This window comes from Rana temporaria, assembly GCF_905171775.1.
Source record: "Rana temporaria chromosome 3 unlocalized genomic scaffold, aRanTem1.1 chr3a, whole genome shotgun sequence".
NCBI lineage: Eukaryota > Metazoa > Chordata > Amphibia > Anura > Ranidae > Rana > Rana temporaria.
The window spans coordinates 300,695-319,646 of NW_024404423.1; the positions used below are offsets into that span (position 1 = coordinate 300,695).

At 57.4% G+C, this 18,952-nt stretch overlaps 1 protein-coding gene across 2 annotated transcripts in view; it reads right to left on the reverse strand.

The window, feature by feature from the left end:
* Window positions 1-18,952, reverse strand: part of DLG4 (discs large MAGUK scaffold protein 4) — a 97,517-nt gene that overhangs the window by 47,578 nt on the left and 30,987 nt on the right. For both annotated transcript variants that reach the window (XM_040334213.1, XM_040334212.1), the window contains exons 8-13: window positions 12,920-13,076; window positions 12,726-12,828; window positions 12,232-12,352; window positions 5,038-5,208; window positions 3,774-3,804; window positions 2,317-2,344 (exon numbers count right to left, since the gene is read on the reverse strand). In XM_040334213.1, coding sequence (XP_040190147.1) covers window positions 2,317-2,344; window positions 3,774-3,804; window positions 5,038-5,208; window positions 12,232-12,352; window positions 12,726-12,828; window positions 12,920-13,076 — 611 coding nt within the window. The remainder of the gene's footprint in view (window positions 1-2,316; window positions 2,345-3,773; window positions 3,805-5,037; window positions 5,209-12,231; window positions 12,353-12,725; window positions 12,829-12,919; window positions 13,077-18,952) is intronic.

Consider the following 18,952-nt stretch of genomic DNA (forward strand, 5'->3'; position numbering starts at 1 on the left):
GGCAGGGCCCCTATAAAGTTATAGGACAGATATGCGACACTACCTACACGATAGCCAGCTGCGAGGATGAAGATGTGAAACGAACCTTTCACATCAACATGCTCAAGGCCTATCAGGAACGGGCAGAGGAGGTAGCCGCTATCTGTGCACCAGCAGGAGAAGACACAGAGACCCTACCCCTTCCCGACCTATTGGGCAGTAGCGAAGGGATGACCCAGATAGAGAAAGTCCAGCTAGGTGAACAGCTGGAGCCGCAAGAGCGGGCTCAAGCTGGCCGCTTACTAGAAATAAAACAGGCCACATTCTCTCAGGAGCCTGGATACACACGCCTAGCCGTACACAAGGTGGAGACTCCAGGACAGACACCCCTGAGACAGCCTCCTTACCGTATCCCCGAAGCAGTCCGGGACGGGATGCGGAAGGAAATAGATGAGATGCTTCGGCTAGGCGTAATCGAACCCTCAGAAAGTCCTTGGGCCTCGCCGGTAGTCTTAGTGCTTAAGAAGGATGGGACAACCCGCTTCTGTGTAGATTACCGGCGCCTCAATGACAAGACAGTTACGGACGCCTGACCACGATAGACCTATGCAAGGGATATTGGCAGATTCCCCTAGCAGAAGATGCCAGACAGAAGTCGGCCTTCATCACCCCGTTCGGCCTATACCAATTACGGGTTATGCCGTTCGGGATGAAGAACGCCCCGGCCACCTTCCAACGGATGGTGGATCAGTTACTTGGGGGTCTCCAGAGCTTTGCATGCGCTTATCTGGATGACATCGCCATCTACAGCGATACATGGGAAGCGCACCTAGAGCACGTAGGGGTAGTACTGGATAGGATCAAGGGGGCCGGGCTGACCCTGAAACCCGACAAATGTCATTTGGGTATGGGGGAGGTACAATATTTGGGCCACCGAGTAGGATGTGGTAAGCAATGGCCGGAGCCGGCTAAGATCGAGGCCGTTGCCAATTAGCCCACTCCCCACACCAAGACACAAGTCATGGCTTTCTTGGGCACAGCCGGCTATTACAGACGCTTTGTACCCGACTATAGCGCCCTGGCCAAACCCCTGACCGACTTGACCAAAAAGAAGCTACCCCAACAAGTCCTGTGGTCCCCGGAATGCGAGGTGGCTTTCCAAACCCTAAAGACTGCTCTGGTTAATGCTCCGGTGTTGGTTACCCCAAATCCTAACAAAAGATTTATTGTCCACACAGATGCTTCAATGTTTGGACTGGGGGCAGTACTAAGCCAGATCGGGGAGGGTGGAGGAGAGCACCCGGTGGCATACCTGAGTCGGAAACTGTTGCTAAGGGGTGTCAGTTACGCCACCATTGAAAAAGAGTGTTTGGCCTTGGTATGGGCACTCAAAAAGCTCACACCTTACCTTTATGGCCGGGCTTTCACTCTCATCACCGATCACAACCCCTTGGTGTGGCTTAACCGGGTTTCAGGGGACAACGCCCGTTTGCTTGGCCTTACAGCCCTATGACTTTACGATTCATTATCGCCCAAGCAAGCAAAACAGGAATGCCGATGGATTGCCACGCCAAACGGAGTTAACCTCGGACTAAAAGCTCTGAACCCGTCAACCCTACTGGACCAGGGAAGGCCCAACCGAGTTGCCGGAGCAGGGAGAAAAAGGGGGGCCATTGTGAAGGACTTTTATGCAATTGCCTATATGCTTCAGTCTAATTCTCTCCCTGCTATTCTAATGTCTGTGTGTGTTAGGTGTAAAAGGTGATTTCATGTGTGACTCATTCCTCTGTGTAACAGGCTGTTGAAATGTTAATGTCCCATCCCCAGCCAGCTCTCTATTCTAAAGGGTAATTGATCTATTGTGTGTGTGAAGAAGACCTGTGTTTACCCTTAAGAAATGTGTCTACAGGGTCGGCTCCGAAGTGTCTACCTATAATCTGTATGAGAGCCCCCAGTGTGTGGAAAGGGGGTGGAAATTTCATTGTTCGTTGATTGATGATTAGCTTGTAAACTGTATATAACTAGCTGAATGCTGCCATTAAAGTGTCTCTTGTTCCAGCATTAAGCTTGGCTCATGTGTGGATTATTGGGGCGATTCCAGGGATTCCTACTCATGGAATATTGGGGTGATTTTCTTTATGGGAAGAAGGGAATGCTTGACGGGGATATCATTCTACTACCGTCACAGACAGGATGGGGGTGAAGAAGTGGGGGACACAGGCAGGATGGGGGTGAAGAAGTGGGGGACACAGGCAGGAGGGGGGTGAAGAAGAAGTGGGGTACACAGGCAGGAGGGGGGTGAAGAAGAAGTGGGGTACACAGGAGGGAGATACATACTCTGGGAGCCTGTGGTGCTGCCTCGATCCTGTGTGCAGCAGAGGAGAGAATAGTAAAGGTCGATCAGTCAGACGGGGGAGGGGTTAGTGAGATTCGGTCTCCACACCCAACTCACATCCACCAATCATGGACACCAAGAGAACATTGACATGCAGTGTATGGACCAATCCCCACCCTGGACAGAGGCAGGTACGGTGTTAGGTACCCCCCTCCCCCCACCACATCACTATTCCACCCCCCCATGACATCACTGGGTCCTCCACCCTAAATCCCCCCCAACCACATCACTGTATTCTGTACCCCCCCCCCAACCACATCACTGTATTCTGTACCCCCCCAACCACATCACTGTATTCTGTACCCCCCCCCCAACCACATCACTGTATTCTGTACCCCCCCCCAACCACATCACTGTATTCTTTACCCCCCCCCCCAACCACATCACTGTATTCTGTACCCCCCCCAACCACATCACTGTATTCTGTACCCCCCCCAACCACATCACTGTATTCTGTACCCCCCCCCAACCACATCACTGTATTCTGTACCCCACCCCCCCCCCCAACCACATCACTGTATTCTGTACCCCCCCCCCAACCACATCATTGTATTCTGTACCCCCCCCCAACCACATCACTGTATTCTGTACCCCCCCCCCCAACCACATCACTGTATTCTGTACCCCCTCCCCAACCACATCACTGTATTCTGTACCCCCCCAACCACATCACTGTATTCTGTACCCCCCCCAACCACATCACTGTATTCTGTACCCCACACCCCCCCCAACCACATCACTGTATTCTGTACCCCCCCAACCACATCACTGTATTCTTTACCCCCCCCCCCCCCAACCACATCACTGTATTCTGTACCCCCCCCCAACCACATCACTGTATTCTGTACCCCCCCCAACCACATCACTGTATTCTGTACCCCCCCCCCCCACCACATCACTGTATTCTGTACCCCACCCCCCCCCCCCCCAACCACATCACTGTATTCTGTACCCCCCCAACCACATCATTGTATTCTGTACCCCACACCCCCCCAACCACATCACTGTATTCTGTACCCCCCCCAACCACATCACTGTATTCTTTACCCCCCCCCAACCACATCACTGTATTCTGTACCCCCCCCAACCACATCACTGTATTCTGTACCCCCCCCCCCAACCACATCACTGTATTCTGTACCCCACCCCCCCCCCCAACCACATCACTGTATTCTGTACCCCCCCAACCACATCATTGTATTCTGTACCCCACACCCCCCCAACCACATCACTGTATTCTGTACCCCACATCCCCCCGCATACCTCTGTATTGTGCCCCCCGCATACCTCTGTATTGTGCCCCCCGCATTTAAGACTTGATGTCTCAGGCCCAACACAGGGTCACCCCAATGATGAGTATTTTATACACAGACACCCCAACATCACAACATAATCTCACCTTTAACCGAGACCATTCCCGCCTCTCCACCCTGCAAGGGAAAGAGAAAAATCCTTAATTTCTGATTGGATGATGAGGAATGTGTGACAATACAGTGCGGGACTCTCACTACACCACCGAGGGCCCTGGGGGGTAATATCTCTAGTCTCAGGGGTCCTTTGTCTCAGAAGAGAGGTGCGGGACTCTCACTACACCACCGAGGGCCCCCCATGATCCCCCTGGGGGGTAATATCTCTAGTCTCAGGGGTCCTTTGTCTCAGAAGAGAGGTGCGGGACTCTCACTACACCACCGAGGGCCCCCATGATCCCCCTGGGGGGTAATATCTCTAGTCTCAGGGGTTCAATGTCTCAGAAGAGAGGTGCGGGACTCTCACTACACCACCGAGGGCCCCCCATGATCCCCCTGGGGGGTAATATCCCTAGTCTCAGGGGTCCTATGTCTCAGAAGAGAGGTGCGGGACTCTCACTACACCACGAGGGCCCCCCATGATCCCCCTGGGGGGTAATATCTCTAGTCTCAGGGGTTCAATGTCTCAGAAGAGAGGTGCGGGACTCTCACTACACCACCGAGGGCCCCCATGATCCCCCTGGGGGGTAATATCTCTAGTCTCAGGGGTCCTATGTCTCAGAAGAGAGGTGCGGGACTCTCACTACACCACGAGGGCCCCCCATGATCCCAGGATCAGTCTAGGATTGGGGCCCTCTGATGTAAAGGGGACCCAGGATCAGTCTAGGGTTGGGGCCCTCTGATGTAAAGGGGACCCAGGATCAGTCTAGGGTTGGGGCCCTCTGATGTAAAGGGGACCCAGGATCAGTCTAGGGTTGGGGCCCTCTGATGTAAAGGGGACCCAGGATCAGTCTAGGGTTGGGGCCCTCTGATGTAAAGGGGACCCAGGATCAGTCTAGGGTTGGGGCCCTCTGATGTAAAGGGGACCCAGGATCAGTCTAGGGTTGGGGCCCTCTGATGTAAAGGGGACCCAGGATCAGTCTAGGGTTGGGGCCCTCTGATGTAAAGGGGACCCAGGATCAGTCTAGGGTTGGGGCCCTCTGATGTAAAGGGGACCCAGGATCAGTCTAGGGTTGGGGTCTCCTGATGTAAAGGGGACCCAGGATCAGTCTAGGGTTGGGGTCTCCTGATGTAAAGGGGACCCAGGATCAGTCTAGGGTTGGGGTCTCCTGATAGAAGGGTGGGATTGGGGTCTCCAGGTCTCATCTGCAGGAGCTGGACCCCGAGTGACGGGACATCTAAAGGGCCCCATCTCACCTTCTTTTGCTGGGGATGAAGCCGATCTCCTCCCCCTCCGGCTGGACCCGGCGCGCCTGCCACCATTCCTCGTCTGTGGCATCCAAGACCTGCAGAACATCTCCGAACTTAAAGCTCAGGGCCTGGCTGAGGAAGCCGCAATCCCGCGTCTTGTCGTAGTCAAAGAGCGCCCTAAAAGGGGAGGAGCCAATCAATATCAACAACTTCCAATATGGGGGAACAGGGACATACCAACTTCCAATACGGGGGAACAGGGACATACCAACTTCCAATACGGGGGAACAGGGACATACCAACTTCCAATACAGGGGAACAGGGACATACCAACTTCCAATATAGGGGGAATAGGGACATACCAACTTCCAACATGGGGGAACAGGGACATACCAACTTCCAATATAGGGGGAATAGGGACATATTAACTTCTAATATAGGGGGAATAGGGACATATTAACTTCTAATATAGGGGAACAGGGACATACCAACTTCCAATATGGGGGAATAGGGACATACCAACTTCCAATACTGGGGGAACAGGGACATACCAACTTTCAATACGGGGGAACAGGGACATACCAACTTCCAATACGGGGGAACAGGGACATACCAACTTCCAATACAGGGGAACAGGGACATACCAACTTCCAATACGGGGGAACAGGGACATACCAACTTCCAATACGGGGGAACAGGGACATACCAACTTCCAATACGGGGGAATAGGGAAAACACTGAAGAAATGACACTTCGTATCTACAATGTTGTGTAGTGAGTGTACATGGGGGGGGGAGGGGTTGTGTAGTGAGTGTACATGGGGGGAGGGTGTACACGGGGGGAAGGAGATCATCCAGAAAATTACGGATCAGATCAATGTGGCGGGGGGGGGGGAGACGAGGACCCCCGGTGGGATACAAAAGAAGAGCCTGGTCCGTGAGAAGATGGCCAAGATCAATGCCCATGCCAGGGGCACTGGAGGAGGCACATCCTGCCCCATCAGGCTGAGTGAGGAGGAATGGGCAGTGGCCAGGTGTTTCCACCCACAGCAGGTGGTGGGCCTGCCTGGCTATCAATCTGATTCTCCTGTGAGGACAGGTAAGTTTTGGCTTTTTCTATCTGGTGATTAGCATGTGTGGGTGGGGGAAGGGAAGATGTGCCAAGTGTGTGGATTCTCCAACCTGTGATTGTTTTGTGTCCTCCACAGATGGCCAGGAGGTTGCTGGCCCATCAGGCCAGGATGCACCATCCCCTGGACAAGAGGCTGCTGAGGAGTCCCAAGAAGGGCAGGAGTCCCCAGGGGAGGGGAGTGGCCACAGCTCCCCTCATGAGGAGGATCAGGGGGTGGAGGATGAAGATATGGACATTGCCAGGCAAGTCCTTTTGGCCTCGGATTTGTTGACCCTTGAGGCTACCCCTGAGGCTGGCAGCAGTCAGGCCACCATCAGGGGTAGCCCCTCCCACTCCTCCCCCAACAGGCCTCAACCCACAAGGGTCTCTCTCTCCCCTCCTCCCAGGCCACAAGACTCGGCTGCAGGCAGGATGGCGACCCATGAGACCAGGGGGGTGGCCGAGCATCTGCCTGCCCGTCTGCAGAGGGACAATGCCCGGCAGACCCGCACTCTGGCTCAGATCAAACAGACTCTGAGCCAGATGGAGGACAGCCTGGGCTTAATTAAGGAGTCACTCACTGATGTAGCCACAAACTCCTTGGCGGTCATCACATGCTTGTGTGACCTGCAGACCGCCACAACAGGCATGGCCCAGGAGGTGAGTGCCCTGACCCAGGCTGTCCAGGACAATACCCGGGCTGCCCTCACAATCTGTCTGACCAGGATAGCAGTGGCCTTGGAGGGCAGGCCAGCAAGAGGACAGTCACCAGGGGAGGCTCCTCCTTCGCCTGCTCACCCCCCCCCAGGAGGATCCTGCTTCCCCTGCTCACCCCCCCCAGGAGGATCCTGCTTCCCCTGCTCACCCCCCCCAGGAGGATCCTGCTTTCCCTGCTCACACACCCCCCCCCAGGAGGCTCCTCTGGTTGGCCGTGGCCATGCTTACGCCGCCGCCGTTAATTTTTGGGGGTACTTTTGATTTTTTTTTTTTTGGTATAATGTACTTATGATTTGTTTAATGTGTGTGAATGTGGGGGGTGGCATTCCTGATTAAATAAGGGTGTCACCCTCAGTTTTGGTGGAGTAGGGATCCCCAGGACCAGGGAGAAGTGATCCCAGGTCCATGTGAAAGGTGTATGAATGCACAGTGACATAATTGGAGCCGTGGCGTGGCGTTACTGCTCCCAAGTACCATTGGGGGTACTTGGATCTAATCCAATTAGATGTGCATGTGATGTGTCTGTGCTAGGGACCACAGTGGGTGTGCATGCATGCATTCTCATTGTGACATGATTAATGTGTGTGTTTACTGTGCAAAGATGCATTCTGCGAGGCGTCTCCTGACTGCTGTTCCCTCAGAAGAGGGGGTACCCTGGGTCACTGAAGTCACTAGTCTAGCTATGCGCATGGATGCCCCCTGGCATGTTGGCATGCAGATTGGTGTCCTGCAAATGTGTGCTCAGCTCTTCCCTAACGGTGTTGCTTTACAACGGCATGTGTAAAATTAGGGCTGCTTTTATAAAGTGTAATTTTACACATTGAAACTAGCAGAAGCGCACAGGGCGTAGCCTACGCCGCACACACTTAATTTTGTGGATCGCCTTATCTCCCTCATTTGCACCTTTGCCTATCAAAACAGCGGTGTGTCTAGCGTATTTTGCGCGCGAGAAAGCGCCAGTGTAATTCTTTTAGGTAGGACGGAAAAACCTGGATTTCAGGCGTATCTCGTTTTGAGGATACGGCGCAAAGATACGCGCGGCGCAAATTTCAATTACGCCGCGTATCTCGAGTTAAGTCGGCGCATCTGCTTTGTGGATCTGGCCCTGTGTCTCTACATAAAGATGGCCGAGGATATAAGAAGATCGCCGAGACCCTGAAACTGATCTGCAGCGCGGGGGGCCGGGACCATCCAGCGGTGTAACAGGACGGGTTCCCCCGCCTCGCCATGGTCCTCCGAGGAAGGCGAGGTCACGTGATCAGCGTCATATCCAGAGGTCGTCTTTGGGAAATAGACGTATTTGCATTGCTGCAGAGGGGGGAGGGGTAGGGTATTTGGTGTCAGATGGTGTCAGGCGTGGGGGCGTGGGGAGACCAGGTGGGGAGGACAAACAAGTGATACCAGCTCTGTGATGTCATCATGGGGGAGGGGAAGAGGACTCCGTGACAACCTGGTGACCTCCATGTCCAAGAGGGTTAAAAATAATGGCGGCCACACAAAATATTGTCACTTTGGGCCCAATTTGGAGATTTTCACTTAGGGGTGTCCTGACTTTTGTTACCAGCGGTTTAGACATTATTGGCTGTGTGTTGAGTTATTTGTTATACAAGCTGTACACCCCTCCCCCCTGTGTACACCCCTCCCCCCGTGTACACTCCTCCCCCCCCTGAACACTCCCCCCCCCCCTGTACACTCCTCCCCGCCCCCCCCGTGTATACCCCTCCCCCCTGTGTACACCCCTCCCCCCTGTGTACACCCCCCCTCCCCCCGTGTACACCCCTCCCCCTGTGTACACCCCCCCTCCCCCCGTGTACACCCCTCCCCCTGTGTACACCCCCCCTCCCCCCTGTGTACACCCCCCCTCCCCCCGTGTACACCCCTCCCCCCTGTGTACACCCCTCCCCCCTGTGTACACCCCCCCTCCCCCCGTGTACACCCCTCCCCCCTGTGTACACCCCCCCTCCCCCCTGTACACCCCTCCCCTCCCCCCCCCGTACACTCACTACACAACATTGTAGATACAAAGTGTCATTTCTTCAGTGTTGTCACATGAAAAGTGACTGAGGGGTGTACTTACTTTTCTGAGATACTGTAGATTGTCGGAGGTGCATCATGTATGTTGGGAGAGTATCACGTATGTTGGGGGTGGGTCATGTTGGGGTGTGTCACTTATGTCGGGGGTGTGTCATGTTAGGGGTGCGTCACGTATGACGGGGGTGTATCATGTCGGGGGGGGTCGGGGGTGTGTCACGTATGTCGGGGATGTGTCACGTATGTTGGGTGTGTGTCATGTATGTCGGGGGTGTATCATGTTAGGGGTGTGTCACGTATGTTGGGGGTGTGTCACGTATGTTGGGGGTGTGTCATGTATGTCAGGGGTGTATCATGTATGTCGGGGGTGTGTCATGTATGTCAGGGGTGTATCATGTATGTCGGGGGTGTGTCACGTATGTTGGGGGTGTGTCATGTATGTCGGGGGTGTATCATGTTGGGGGTGTGTCACGTATGTCAGGGGTGTGTCACGTATGTCAGGGGTGTGTCACGTATGTCGGGGGTGTGTCACGTATGTTGGGGGTGTATCATGTTGGGGGTGTGTCACGTATGTTGGGGGTGTGTCATGTATGTCGGGGGTGTATAACGTATGTCGGGGGAGTGTCACGTATGTCGGGGGGTGTCATGTATGTCAGGGGTGTATCATGTTGGGGGTGTGTCACGTATGTCGGGGGTGTGTCACGTATGTCGGGGGTGTGTCACGTATGTCGGGGGTGTGTCACGTATGTTGGGGGTGTGTCACGTATGTTGGGGGTGTGTCACGTATGTTGGGGGTGTATAACGTATGTCGGGGGTGTGTCACGTATGTCGGGGGTGTCATGTATGTCAGGGGTGTATCATGTTGGGGGTGTGTCACGTATGTCGGGGGTGTATCATGTTGGGGTGTGTCACGTATGTTGGGTGTGTGTCATGTATGTCGGGGGTGTATCATGTTAGGGGTGTGTCACGTATGTTGGGGGTGTGTCATGTATGTCAGGGGTGTATCATGTTGGGGGTGTGTCACGTATGTTGGGGGTGTGTCACGTATGTTGGGGGTGTGTCATGTATGTCGGGGGTGTATCATGTTGGGGGTGTGTCACGTATGTCAGGGGTGTGTCACGTATGTCAGGGGTGTGTCACGTATGTCGGGGGGGTGTCACGTATGTTGGGGGTGTATCATGTTGGGGGGTGTGTCACGTATGTTGGGGGTGTGTCATGTATGTCGGGGGTGTATAACGTATGTCGGGGGTGTGTCACGTATGTCGGGGGGTGTCATGTATGTCAGGGGTGTATCATGTTGGGGGTGTGTCACGTATGTCGGGGGTGTGTCATGTATGTCAGGGGTGTATCATGTTGGGGTGTGTCACGTATGTTGGGTGTGTGTCATGTATGTCGGGGGTGTATCATGTTAGGGGTGTGTCACGTATGTTGGGGGTGTGTCATGTATGTCAGGGGTGTATCATGTTGGGGGTGTGTCACGTATGTTGGGGGTGTGTCACGTATGTTGGGGGTGTGTCATGTATGTCGGGGGTGTGTCATGTTGGGGGTGTGTCACGTATGTCAGGGGTGTGTCACGTATGTCGGGGGTGTGTCACGTATGTCGGGGGGGTGTCACGTATGTTGGGGGTGTATCATGTTGGGGGGTGTGTCACGTATGTTGGGGGTGTGTCATGTATGTCGGGGGTGTATAACGTATGTCGGGGGTGTGTCACGTATGTCGGGGGGTGTCATGTATGTCAGGGGTGTATCATGTTGGGGGTGTGTCACGTATGTCGGGGGTGTGTCATGTATGTCGGGGGTGTATCATGTTGGGGGTGTGTCACGTATGTCAGGGGTGTATCATGTTGGGGGTGTGTCACGTATGTTGGGGGTGTGTCATGTATGTCGGGGGTGTATCATGTTAGGGGTGTGTCACGTATGTTGGGGGTGTGTCACGTATGTTGGGGGTGTCATGTATGTCAGGGGTGTATCATGTTGGGGGTGTGTCACGTATGTCGGGGGTGTGTCATGTATGTCGGGGGGTGTATCATGTTGGGGGTGTGTCACGTATGTCAGGGGTGTATCATGTTGGGGGTGTGTCACGTATGTTGGGGGTGTCATGTATGTCAGGGGTGTATCATGTTAGGGGTGTGTCACGTATGTTGGGGGTGTGTCACGTATGTTGGGGGTGTGTCATGTATGTCAGGGGTGTATCATGTTGGGGGTGTGTCACGTGTGTTGGGGGTGTGTCATGTTGGGGGTGTGTCACGTATGTCAGGGGTGTGTCACGTATGTCGGGGGTGTGTCACGTATGTCGGGGGTGTGTCACGTATGTCGGGGGTGTATCATGTTGGGGGTGTGTCACGTATGTTGGGGGTGTGTCACGTATGTCGGGGGTGTATCATGTTGGGGGTGTGTCACGTATGTTGGGGGTGTGTCACGTATGTCGGGGGTGTATCACGTATGTCGGGGGTGTATCATGTTGGGGGTGTGTCACGTATGTTGGGGGTGTGTCGTGTATGTCGGGGGGTGTGTCATGTATGTCAGGGGTGTATCATGTTGGGGGTGTGTCACGTATGTTGGGGGTGTGTCATGTATGTCGGGGGGTGTGTCATGTATGTCGGGGGGTGTATCATGTTGGGGGTGTGTCACGTATGTTGGGGGTGTATCACATATGTCGGGGGTGTGTCACGTATGTCGGGGGTGTGTCACATATGTTGGGGGTGTGTCACATATGTTGGGGGTGGGTAATGTATGTCGGGGGTGTATCACGTATGTCGGGGGTGGGTAATGTATGTCGGGGGTGTGTCACGTATGTTGGGGGTGTGTCACGTATGTCGGGGGTGTATCACGTATGTCGGGGGTGGGTAATGTATGTCGGGGGTGTATAACGTATGTTGGGGGTGTGTCACGTATGTCGGGGGGTGTCATGTATGTCAGGGGTGTATCATGTTGGGGGTGTGTCACGTATGTTGGGGGTGTGTCATGTATGTCAGGGGTGTATCATGTTGGGGGTGTATCACGTATGTCGGGGGTGTGTCATGTATGTTGGGGGTGTATCATGTTGGGGGTGTGTCACGTATGTTGGGGGTGTGTCACGTATGTCAGGGGTGTATCATGTCGGGGGTGTGTCATGTATGTCAGGGGTGTATCATGTCGGGGGTGTGTCATGTATGTCGGGGGTGTATCATGTTGGGGGTGTGTCACGTATGTTGGGGGTGGGTAATGTATGTCGGGGGTGTGTCACATATGTTGGGGGTGTGTCACGTATGTCGGGGGTGGGTAATGTATGTCGGGGGTGTGTCACATATGTTGGGGGTGTGTCACGTATGTCGGGGGTGTGACATTTCTCCTCCATCTTACCGGATGTAGAATCCCCGTTTGTTGCCGTTGGTGTTGTGCAGGGAGGCGCTGCCGGACCCCAGACTGCTGTTCATCAGCTGTTCCCGCAGGTCGTGGATTTTGGCCTCAAAGCGGCTGTACTCTGCAGGGACACATCATAGGGCCACATGACTGACAGGAGCCACCATATCACACCCCCCCTCCCCCCAAGTGTGTTCCTTTAGAATTTGGTGAGGGACATGGAATAGAAGATCAGCAACCTTTGTTACCTCCTCCGCAGTGACCACAGGCTGAGAACAGAGGCTGACGCGTTTCGGCTGTTATGACGTCTCTGTACTCAGGCTTTGGTTACTGTGGAATGATGGAAGACGATCTTTACACGGAGGGGTGGACCTTCTATTGGAATGACAGTGATTGGCCGCCCTTCCCGCCTCCCTTGTGTTTTCTGTCACACGGATCGTTTACCGGCCCGCCTCATCCAATCACGACTGAGGGACAGGAAGCACGCGGCGTACCTTCCGGTTTGTATTGTGCGATGATGGTGACGGTCTGGCCGGCGTTCTTCAGGGCGAGTGCTGCTTGTTCATGTGTCGCGTTCCTCAGATCCACGCCGTTCACCTGGGGATTGAAGGTTCCATGCGTCACGTATACGCCGCTCACATGTTACACATAAAGACACAACATGGGGGGGGAGGGGTTCCGTACTCACAGAAAGGATCTGATCGCCTTTCCGCAGGGCTCCGCTCAGATCAGCCGGGCCCCCCGCCAAGATGAAGGAGATAAAAATTCCCTCCCCGTCTTCTCCACCAACGATATTAAATCCGAGACCCGTGGATCCGCGATGTATGACGATCCTCCGAGGTTCCCTGCAGAAGAGGGAGAGGCGTGACCCCCGGAACCCAACGGTCCCCACATTGCCTGGTTCCCCACCCGGAACCCAACGGTCCCCACATTGCCTGGTTCCCCACCCGGAACCCAACGGTCCCCACATTGCCTGGTTCCCCACCCGGAACCCAACGGTCCCCACATTGCCTGGTTCCCCACCCGGAACCCAACGGTCCCCACATTGCCTGCATCCTCCTCCCGGAACCCAACGGTCCCCACATTGCCTGCATCCTCCTCCCGGAACCCAACGGTCCCCACATTGCCTGCATCCTCCTCCCGGAACCCAACGGTCCCCACATTGCCTGCATCCTCCCCCCAGAACCCATCTGTCCCCACATTGCCTGCATCCTCCCCCCGGAACCCAACGGTCCCCACATTGCCTGCATCCTCCTCCCGGAACCCAACGGTCCCCACATTGCCTGCATCCTCCTCCCGGAACCCAACGGTCCCCACATTGCCTGCATCCTCCTCCCGGAACCCAACGGTCCCCACATTGCCTGCATCCTCCCCCCGGGAACCCAACGGTCCCCACATTGCCTGGTTCCCCACCCGGAACCCAACGGTCCCCACATTGCCTGGTTCCCCACCCGGAACCCAACGGTCCCCACATTGCCTGCATCCTGCCCCCGGAACCCAACGGTCCCCACATTGCCTGCATCCTCCTCCCGGAACCCAACGGTCCCCACATTGCCTGCATCCTCCTCCCGGAACCCAACGGTCTCCACATTGCCTGCATCCTCCTCCCGGAACCCAACGGTCCCCACATTGCCTGCATCCTCCCCCCAGAACCCATCTGTCCCCACATTGCCTGCATCCTCCCCCCGGAACCCAACGGTCCCCACATTGCCTGCATCCTCCTCCCGGAACCCAACGGTCTCCACATTGCCTGCATCCTCCTCCCGGAACCCAACGGTCCTCACATTGCCTGCATCCTGCCCCCGGAACCCAACGGTCTCCACATTGCCTGCATCCTCCTCCCGGAACCCAACGGTCCCCACATTGCCTGCATCCTCCTCCCGGAACCCAACGGTCCCCACATTGCCTGCATCCTCCTCCTGGAACCCAACGGTCCCCACATTGCCTGCATCCTCCTCCCGGAACCCAACGGTCCCCACATTGCCTGCATCCTCCACCCGGAACCCAACGGTCCCCACATTGCCTGCATCCTCCACCCGGAACCCAACGGTCCCCACATTGCCTGCATCCTCCTCCCAGAACCCAACGGTCCCCACATTGCCTGCATCCTCCCCCCGGAACCCATCTGTCCCCACATTGCCTGCATCCTCCCCCCGGAACCCAACGGTCCCCACATTGCCTGCATCCTTCACCCGGAACCCAACGGTCCCCACATTGCCTGCATCCTCCTCCCGGAACCCAACGGTCTCCACATTGCCTGCATCCTCCTCCCGGAACCCAACGGTCCCCACATTGCCTGCATCCTCCTCCCGGAACCCAACGGTCCCCACATTGCCTGCATCCTCCACCCGGAACCCAACGGTCCCCACATTGCCTGCATCCTCCTCCCAGAACCCAACGGTCCCCACATTGCCTGCATCCTCCCCCCGGAACCCATCTGTCCCCACATTGCCTGCATCCTCCCCCCGGAACCCAACGGTCCTCACATTGCCTGCATCCTCCCCCCGGAACCCAACGGTCCTCACATTGCCTGCATCCTCCTCCCGGAACCCAACGGTCCCCACATTGCCTGCATCCTCCTCCCGGAACCCAACGGTCTCCACATTGCCTGCATCCTCCTCCCGGAACCCAACGGTCCCCACATTGCCTGCATCCTCCACCCGGAACCCAACGGTCCCCACATTGCCTGCATCCTCCACCCGGAACCCAACGGTCCCCACATTGCCTGCATCCTCCTCCCGGAACCCAACGGTCCCCACATTGCCTGCATCCTCCCCCGGAACCCATCTGTCCCCACATTGCCTGCATCCTCCCCCGGAACCCAACGGTCCCCACATTGCCTGCATCCTTCACCCGGAACCCAACGGTCCCCACATTGCCTGCATCCTCCTCCCGGAACCCAACGGTCTCCACATTGCCTGCATCCTCCTCCCGGAACCCAACGGTCCCCACATTGCCTGCATCCTCCTCCCGGAACCCAACGGTCCCCACATTGCCTGCATCCTCCACCCGGAACCCAACGGTCCCCACATTGCCTGCATCCTCCTCCCAGAACCCAACGGTCCCCACATTGCCTGCATCCTCCCCCCGGAACCCATCTGTCCCCACATTGCCTGCATCCTCCCCCCGGAACCCAACGGTCCCCACATTGCCTGCATCCTTCACCCGGAACCCAACGGTCCCCACATTGCCTGCATCCTCCTCCCGGAACCCAACGGTCCCCACATTGCCTGCATCCTCCACCCGGAACCCAACGGCCCCCACATTGCCTGCATCCTCCTCCCGGAACCCAACGGTCCCCACATTGCCTGCATCCTCCTCCCGGAACCCAACGGTCCCCACATTGCCTGCATCCTCCTCCCGGAACCCAACGGTCCCCACATTGCCTGCATCCTCCTCCCGGAACCCAAAGGTCCCCACATTGCCTGCATCCTCCTCCCGGAACCCAACGGTCCCCACATTGCCTGCATCCTCCTCCCGGAACCCAACGGTCCCCACATTGTCTGCATCCTCCTCCCGGAACACAACGGTCCCCACATTGCCTGCATCCTCCACCCGAAACCCAACGGTCCCCACATTGCCTGCATCCTCCTCCCGGAACCCAACGGTCCTCACATTGCCTGCATCCTCCTCCCGGAACCCAACGGTCCCCACATTGCCTGGTTCCCCACCCGGAACCCAACGGTCCCCACATTGCCTGCATCCTCCTCCCGAAACCCAACGGTCCCCACATTGCCTGCATCCTCCTCCCGGAACCCAACGGTCCTCACATTGCCTGCATCCTCCTCCCGGAACCCAACGGTCCCCACATTGCCTGCATCCTCCACCCGGAACCCAACGGTCCCCACATTGCCTGCATCCTCCCCCCGGAACCCAACGGTCCCCACATTGCCTGGTTCCCCACCCGGAACCCAACGGTCCCCACATTGCCTGCATCCTCCTCCCGGAACCCAACGGTCCCCACATTGCCTGCATCCTCCCCCCGGAACCCAACGGTCCTCACATTGCCTGCATCCTCCTCCCGGAACCCAACGGTCCCCACATTGCCTGCATCCTCCTCCCGGAACCCAACGGTCCCCACATTGCCTGCATCCTTCACCCGGAACCCAACGGTCCCCACATTGCCTGCATCCTCCTCCCGGAACCCAACGGTCCCCACATTGCCTGCATCCTCCCCCCGGAACCCAACGGTCCTCACATTGCCTGCATCCTCCTCCCGGAACCCAACGGTCCCCACATTGCCTGCATCCTCCTCCCGGAACCCAACGGTCCCCACATTGCCTGCATCCTTCACCCGGAACCCAACGGTCCCCACATTGCCTGCATCCTCCCCCCGGAACCCAACGGTCCTCACATTGCCTGCATCCTCCTCCCGGAACCCAACGGTCCCCACATTGCCTGCATCCTCCACCCGGAACCCAACGGTCCCCACATTGCCTGCATCCTCCCCCCGGAACCCAACGGTCCCCACATTGCCTGCATCCTCCTCCCGGAACCCCAATGGTCCCCACATTGCCTGCATCCTCCACCCGGAACCCAACGGTCCCCACATTGCCTGCATCCTCCCCCCGGAACCCAACGGTCCCCACATTGCCTGCATCCTCCTCCCGGAACCCAACGGTCCCCACATTGCCTGCATCCTCCTCCCGGAACCCAACGGTCCCCACATTGCCTGCATCCTCCACCCGGAACCCAACGGTCCCCACATTGCCTGCATCCTCCTCCCGGAACCCAACGGTCCCCACATTGCCTGCATCCTCCTCCCGGAACCCAACGGTCCCCACATTGCCTGCATCCTCCTCCCGGAACCCAACGGTCCCCACATTGCCTGCATCCTCCTCCCGGAACCCAACGGTCCCCACATTGCCTGCATCCTCCTCCCGGAACCCAACGGTCCCCACATTGCCTGCATCCTCCTCCCGGAACCCAACGGTCCCCACATTGCCTGCATCCTCCTCCCGGAACCCAACGGTCCCCACATTGCCTGCATCCTCCTCCCGGAACCCAACGGTCCCCACATTGCCTGCATCCTCCTCCCAGAGCCCAACAGTGCCCACATTGCCTGCATCCTCCTCCCGGAACCCAACGGTCCCCACATTGCCTGCATCCTCCACCCGGAACCCAACGGTCCCCACATTGCCTGGTTCCCCACCCGGAACCCAACGGTCCCCACATTGCCTGCATCCTCCACCCGGAACCCAACGGTCCCCACATTGCCTGCATCCTCCCCCCGGAACCCAACGGTCCCCACATTGCCTGCATCCTCCTCCCGGAACCCAACGGTCCCCACATTGCCTGCATCCTGCCCCCGGAACCCAACGGTCCCCACATTGCGTGCATCCTCCCCCCGGAACCCAACGGTCCCCACATTGCCTGCATCCTCCACCCGGAACCCAACGGTCCCCACATTGCCTGCATCCTCCTCCCGGAACCCAACGGTCCTCACATTGCCTGCATCCTCCCCCCGGAACCCAACGGTTCCCCACATTGCCTGCATCCTCCTCCCGGAACCCAACGGTCCCCACATTGCCTGCATCCTCCACCCGGAACCCAACGGTCCCCACATTGCCTGCATCCTCCTCCCGGAACCCAACGGTCCCCACATTGCCTGCATCCTCCACCCGGAACCCAACGGTCCCCACATTGCCTGGTTCCCCACCCGGAACCCAACGGTCCCCACATTGCCTGCATCCTCCTCCCGGAACCCAACGGTCCCCACATTGCCTGCATCCTCCTCCCGGAACCCAACGGTCCCCACATTGCCTGCATCCTCCCCCCGGAACCCAACGGTCCCCACATTGCCTGCATCCTCCTCCCGGAACCCAACGGTCCCCACATTGCCTGCATCCTGCCCCCGGAACCCAACGGTCCCCACATTGCCTGCATCCTCCTCCCGGAACCCAACGGTCCCCACATTGCCTGCATCCTCCACCCGGAACCCAACGGTCCCCACATTGCCTGCATCCTCCTCCCGGAACCCAACGGTCCTCACATTGCCTGCATCCTCCACCCGGAACCCAACGGTCCCCACATTGCCTGCATCCTCCTCCCGGAACCCAACGGTCCCCACATTGCCTGCATCCTCCACCCGGAACCCAACGGTCCCCACATTGCCTGCTTCCCCACCCGGAACCCAACGGTCCCCACATTGCCTGCATCCTCCTCCCGGAACCCAACGGTCCCCACATTGCCTGCATCCTCCTCCCGGAACACAACGGTCCCCACATTGCCTGCATCCTCCACCCGGAACCCAACGGTCCCCACATTGCCTGGTTCCCCACCCGGAACCCAACGGTCCCCACATTGCCTGCATCCTCCCCCCGGAACCCAACGGTCCCCACATTGCCTGCATCCTCCTCCCAGAACCCAACGGTCCCCACATTGCCTGCATCCTCCTCCCGGAACCCAACGGTCCCCACATTGCCTGCATCCTCCTCCCAGAGCCCAACAGTGCCCACATTGCCTGCATCCTCCTCCCGGAACCCAACGGTCCCCACATTGCCTGCATCCTCCTCCCGGAACCCAACGGTCCCCACATTGCCTGCATCCTCCTCCCGGAACCCAATGGTCCCCACATTGCCTGCATCCTCCTCCCGGAACCCAACGGTCCCCACATTGCCTGCATCCTCCTCCCGGAACCCCAACGGTCCCCACATTGCCTGCATCCTCCTCCCGAAACCCAACGGTCCCCACATTGCCTGCATCCTCCTCCCGGAACCCA